The 6,476-nt window shown below is 42.4% G+C and overlaps 1 protein-coding gene across 1 annotated transcript; it reads right to left on the bottom strand.

The window, feature by feature from the left end:
• Nucleotides 1-254: 254 nt before the first annotated feature.
• LOC308314420 (G2/mitotic-specific cyclin-B2-like) lies at nucleotides 255-4,207 on the bottom strand (the record flags this gene model as incomplete). Its single annotated transcript, XM_080762052.1, has 8 exons — nucleotides 255-269; nucleotides 1,145-1,255; nucleotides 1,372-1,512; nucleotides 1,888-2,130; nucleotides 2,220-2,393; nucleotides 2,740-2,955; nucleotides 3,264-3,440; nucleotides 4,082-4,207. The coding sequence occupies 8 exons, from the start codon at nucleotides 4,205-4,207 to the stop codon at nucleotides 255-257; spliced, it is 1,203 nt and encodes a 400-aa protein (XP_080618178.1).
• Between the last annotated feature and the right edge of the window lie 2,269 nt (nucleotides 4,208-6,476).

Here is a 6,476-nt window from a genome sequence, read left to right as displayed (position 1 = left end):
ATGTCACTCAGGAAAATCATATTTCCGTAATGAGACCTTTGCTCGTTTGCTGCTTACATTGTCTGAGCACCTGGCAATTATCTCTGGTTGTCAACCCCATTTCAAATACTTTAACCTCTGAGCAAAATGCCTTTAAATATTTGTATTATTTGCCCTTTACTCTCAGACACACACAAGTCTAAGGTTTAGATTACTTATACTTCAGACACTAAGCCATATTTAAAGAGAAGTGCAAGAACTGCTGAAACCCCTGATCAAACATTAAAAGGCTGCAAATATAATAACACAGAATTTTAATGAGAATATAAAACAATGATTATTTACATATTTACACAGGAATTTATAACAAACACACAATTTGAATGGAAATATAAAACAATGATTCACATATTTACACAGGAATTTACCAAATCTAAATTTACAAAATTGAAATAAAACATTTAAATGGATTAAAGAAATGTAATATAATGGCACAAATCTTTGAATATATATTCTTTCACAGCAAATGTTTTTAACTCTTCTTTGCTTCTGGGGGTCCACGGCCAAATACAGATCATTCCGGGGATCCTTGACATGACAACCATGACAACCCATTTAGTCCGAAGAATGTTTGGACTAAATGTGTTGACTGCAACTCGGGGAGGAGGGCGATCTCCATCTGCTTGCTCCTGACAGCCTAGGTGGAGAGGGTACATTTGCATTAGTATACATCTACAGCAGGGGTCTTCCAACATTGTTCAGTTGCAGATTAAACTTTCATAGATTACAAACTTGTTTGACAACACCATCAGTGTTGTAAATGCTTGATTTTCTTCACCTTCACATTAACTTGTGGATTTGACCACGTATACCCTCAATAGAAAACTTTGCGTTGGCTCTGAACTTTATCTGCACTTTTTCCCCCTCTACACGAAACCTTTGCAGAAAAAAGCCGATCCACAAGCTACCAACGCCTCGCAGTGGGAGGCCTTGTGAGCTTGTAGCTCAGCTTTGTCCCCTTCAAAATAGGAAGGCTATGGTTGAAGTTTTTTTGTTTTTAAATATTGAAAGTATCCCACAAAGATTTGGCAGTCTCCCTTGATCTACAGTATTTAATCATCCCCATCGTTCTCCACTAAATTCCAAATACTTTTAACCAACTCACCCTGAACGCCGTTTTCCCCCCGTTGGCGACAAGCACATTTTTGACCATCTGCTGCATGATCGGCTTTAGGTGAGCCTCGTCGTATGTGGTGTAGTACTTTTCTGTACGAGTCTGCAACACATTAAGCAAAAACAAATTAGAACTAAGACAAACCGTCATTCTAGACATCTGTAGCCTACTATTATAAGCACACATCCACGTCCCGACATCAGTTCTGTTCAACTCACCCATGGCAGGCCATCCAGCAGCGTCTGGGAGAGGCAGAGGGAAGCAGCCGAGATCTCAGAGGGCCGGTAGTGAACCATCTCGTAATCGAGGAGTGTCAACTCCATCAGATACTTGGCCAGTGCGTGGATCTTCATAGTAGTCTAGAACAGAGTAACAGACAAACACTATTTAAAAGGCTGCTTGTATATGAAATGCCAAATATAAAAACATCAGTCATATCCAGATTAGAATTGGTTTTTTTTAAAGCGGAAAACGCAATTTCTGAAGCCTGATCGACCGGTGAGGTCATTTATAATCCACTTATAAGGCTTCATAACACTAGTTATAAATGTCAGTCATGCAGGACAACTTCTAGAAGTTCTAAAAATGTTCCAAGTGCTGGTGATAATGCAGTAAAGACTTACAAATCTGCTGTTCTGCAGAGCTTATAATGTATTATGACCAGCACTTGTTACAGATTTCCCTACATTGCGGCATTGATACTATGACTGTGAAGTTTGTGAACAGAAACTCACGTTTGCAGCCTTGGAAGCTCTCCTTAGGAAGTGCGGCGGCAGTGGTCTCCCCAGCTCAAAGTTGAGGGCCCTCAGCATCACCTGCTCCATCCGTCTAATCTGAGCGGGTGTGAAGGCGTTGTCTGTGAGCCGGGCAAAGTCCCGGACCGTTGGGGCGCCTCCTCTCGTTGACTCGTACTTTGAGGCGAGCAGCATGGCAGTGACACCAACAAGCTGCAGCTTCGTTCGTGAAACCGGCTGAACCTGTAATAAATACACAACAACAAATTAAAAATAATCAAATGGCAAAACACAAGAGAAGATAAAAATATGCAAACAAATGTGTAAATTACCTGCAGAAAACGATCCAAGATGGCAACTGTTAGATACAGTGTCTCCTGTAGAACACTGAATGAACATTCAATCAACAATGAATGCACCTGGATCAGCCAGTCGATTAGGCGAGCTCTCATGTGTGGCATTATGTCATAGCCCTTCATGTACCCGGGTCGCACAGCCTGACGTACCTGTACAAACAAAATATGTCATTACACTCCTGCAAGACACCAGGTCACATCATGGAATACAACACTCACACCATAACATGCTCACCCAGGGTCAAATCTGGCAAACTCACCACCAGGTATTCCTAAACATTAACCTCAGTAAATCTATAGCTAAACCCAACATTATTCCAAAATGTAACCTCAGTAAAACTATGCCGTCTCTAAACTTATTCGTAACCTTAACCTCAGTAAAACGAATACAAGAACCGCTGGGGAGAGCGGTCCGTAGGAAAATGGGGCGAGTGTGTTTTGGGTCGAGCATTCCAGGTACCACATAAAAAAGAAAAGTGTCTCTGGCACCACGTACCTCTAGATCCATTAGGTATGCATAGATGTCTTTCACATATTCAGAACATAGCTCGGGCATGTCTGAGTCCCCTGCATCAATGTCCATCAACCATGTCTGCGGATCATCAACATGCGCAGGTTCTGGAACAGGAGAAGGAGCAACTTGAGGAAGTGGCTGTGCTGGCTTAACAGCTACTTTGGGTTTCTTCTTCAAAGACTTGGTCACTCCATTCCTCTGAGAAAGACAACAAATATATATAAGAGATTAAAACTTCTCTTCTTCAGGGTTAAACTGTAAAGATATTTAAAATTGATAGGTTAGTCATTTGTATATTTAAGTTATTTGTCATAACATGCCCAGTGCATATGTTATTTCATTCACATGTTCAATGTCACACATTTGCATTGTTAATCCGATTATTTGTATTGACTCTTGATCATCAACTACAGTAAAACTACCAGGAGTGCAAATGGACCCTTTACAGTAGGTGTGTAACTAGTGTACATGCAATGCAGTGCAGACAAGCAACAAAAAAAACTCACCTGTAGGTACTCCAGGGTCGCAGCCCTTGTCCACACCTTCCTATCCAGAATCAGCTCTGCAGTGTCACACTGCAGTGTGTCTACATAGGTGGTGGACCTCTTTCTTCTCCTGGCTGCACGTCTCCTGATGACAGGCATGCTGATGGAGCCAATCGACTTCCTCTCCACGCCCCTCCACTGTTCAGTTAAAAAAAGAAAAGTGTTTTTCCAAATTAAAAGGCAAGTTACATTTATTTATACATGTGCTTAATTCATATTTAGAAAATGTTTCAGGTGTCAATAATTTCTGAGATGATGGAATGGATGATGGTCATGGAAGGGGAACCTTCTGAAAGCGTCATGGGCAAAGATAATCAACTTCAAAATCTAAAAAGAACGACAAAACGGTCAAAATGACCTCTCAGACATGAACAGAAAGTTTTAAATCTGAACGCTTATGTAGACATTAACGTTGAAAGTAACACGGTGCGCAAAACACATAGGCAATACAGAGTGAAGTTCCATTAGACGAGCGCCGTGGACCGGTGACTGGACTGGGAGCACATCTTAACGGTTTGCTCATGAGAGAACCAGCCTCAGAAACTATAACTCTATGGACGGAGACGAGGGAACAGATTGCCCATACACGATAACAACGACACATTATGCTACAGGACCGGTTGTTGTAGAATGTAGATAGTATTTTTTCCCACGACAAACATGACCGTTGAGTTGAACGACGCCGGCATTACATTGTTACATTCAAATAAAAAAAGCCACAACTAGTCGAGAGGTTTTAAACACGGCCTAGCTTAGAGGCGGTGGGACCTACTACTTGCCTGGTCGATGTGACGGTGGAGTTCAGGGTCGTGGACGCTGATCCTCTTGGTCCCCTTTCTGGAACGTCCTGCACTTCCCAAGGAAGATAGCACGTTGATCACCTGGATGATGGCGTACCGCGGCATGCTGTAGCAAGGAGAGAGGGGGGGGGGGGGGGGGGGGGGGACTAGAGAACCGGCGAGAGAACTGAGAGAGATGTGTTCGAAATCTGGCTGAAAACGTTAAAATCTTTTGGAAAATAAACAAAGGTTTCAATCAATAAATCAATCAAATTCCGATGGAGTTAGGAGTTGGTTCGTTGTAGGTTGGTTGTAGCTTGTGTGAGATGTGATGAAGAGCAAAGAGTAAATGCGTCTGAGTCCGATCAAGGTTTCAAAGCATCTGATGCGCGTAGCGTCTGCGCACCGCTTTTACACGCTGGGGACTCGAACTGTGATTGGCTGAGGAGTAGTGTCGGCTTGTCCAAATTTGGGCATTCGACGTGCGCAGAAGCGTGACGTAGGTCGCGGCGGCGCGCCGATCCAATCGGCGTCGTGTGTTCGAAGTTCAAAATGTTAACAGACGCTACGTCACTCAACCGTCGCGTCCAGAGCGCACGTTAAACAACCAATCAGAACGGAGAGGTAAACTTTAAAAATCATCTTATCACTGCTGATAAACTGTCCGTTTATGTTTAAACAAGTGTTTGTAGACGTTTGCTAACTAACCAGCTAACTATAGCTAGCTTGCTAGCTAACATTCAAACTAGCTAACTATAGCTTGCACGTTAAGCTAGCAATTGAAACCTGTCCATTCCATGTTATTATTATGCATGGTCATATCAGATACAAATATTCATCGAAATTGCTCAAGTGCAGCGGTGATCTTAGCCCTGACCAGGCCCAGGGCTATACGGTGGTCTGAGTATAGCTGGAGTCAACACCAAATAATGCAGTTAGCAGGTAGCCTATAGTTTATCCACTAATGCCACTAATCGGTCGGTTATACTTACGGTAATTCACAACAAGGCCTCAGCCTCACGAAGGTTATGAGCTTGTATATCTGCTATTTACGGGCATGAAACGCCAATGTGCAACTAAGTTTAAATCAGGCTTTAACAGGTGGTGGTTCAATTGTGTCAAGAGAGCTGATGGAAAATCAACAAACGGCAGGCTTGGAATGAGTTTTATTGAATAAAATATTAAGCGAGGTGGCAGTAGAGACCTGTACACCTGTACATTCCTTCAAATGTCCGGGCTTTTACACATAATTATCTGTACGCTCACAGACCATTCAGACCAATGTGTATGATTACAATGCACGTTCAATGGTTCGTAGTGGAAGAACACTGTACGAGGCGGACTTTCAGCCCGAACGCCGGAATGTGTATTATTCATAACTGCATGCACGCTGACAGCACTGGTCCCGACAGCAGGTCAGAGAAAGGCTCGGTGCAGCTCCGCTAGCCTGGAACTAAATAAAACGTCTGGGTTTCCGAGGCTACTGCTCCAGATAGACTGTGTTGTCTGCTCAACGTGAGGAAACAAAGCTTGAATTGCAAAATAACTATCTCATCATTGACATGCAGAAAAAGTAGGCTACTGTTTTCTTAGCTTTGTGACTGACCAATGAGATGCAGATTGTATTGTCTGCAAAGGAACTGTCACAAATAAAAGTTCTGTCTTGCAAGCCCATGTCAACAACACAGACAAGGCAGCTGTGCGCGGTGAGTCCTGCAAATTAAATTGACAGAATATTATTTTGTAGCCTACACCAAGCAAAGCATAAGATATGGTTTGGAGAATAGGCTGGTCTCTCTTTTATAAGAGATAAGCCATTGCATACATGTTCTCAAACTTTTTGATTTCAAGGACCCCCATAACTCTGAGAGTAAAACCAAATGGACCCATTTGGAGTCCCATTTGATTCCATTTGTACAGTATCAGAGTTAAAAGTTATAAAACGGTCCATTTGGTTCCATTTGTACACTCTCAGAGTTACAGACCTGTAAGGGTCCATTTGGGTCCATGTGTTACACTCTCAGTTACAGACCTATTATAATGGGTCCGTTTGGAACCCCCTCAAGGAACCATGAGGGTCCCTGGATCACACCTTTGAGAGCCACTGCTTTAAATAAATACATAACTAATATAGAGCATATTTGATTACATTTAGGAGCATTTTTTTATAGATTATTTTGCAATCTGAATTTAATTCAAACAGAACCGTGCACGCACGACACATGCACACGCACAACGTGCACATGCACGCGCACATGTGTCCTCTTTTTGGTCATTCAGAATATGGTAACCCGATTCATGACTAACGACTCTGGTAGACCAGGTGTTTTCTACACAGTAAAATCCTTAAATTATCCTTAAATCTTTAGTTGAAACTTAAATCCTTAAATGAAAA

The sequence above is a fragment of the Protomyctophum bolini genome (assembly GCF_963924005.1).
Source record: "Protomyctophum bolini genome assembly, chromosome: 4".
In the NCBI taxonomy this organism is placed as follows: domain Eukaryota; kingdom Metazoa; phylum Chordata; class Actinopteri; order Myctophiformes; family Myctophidae; genus Protomyctophum; species Protomyctophum bolini.
This window is presented reverse-complemented; position numbering and strand designations above follow the sequence as displayed.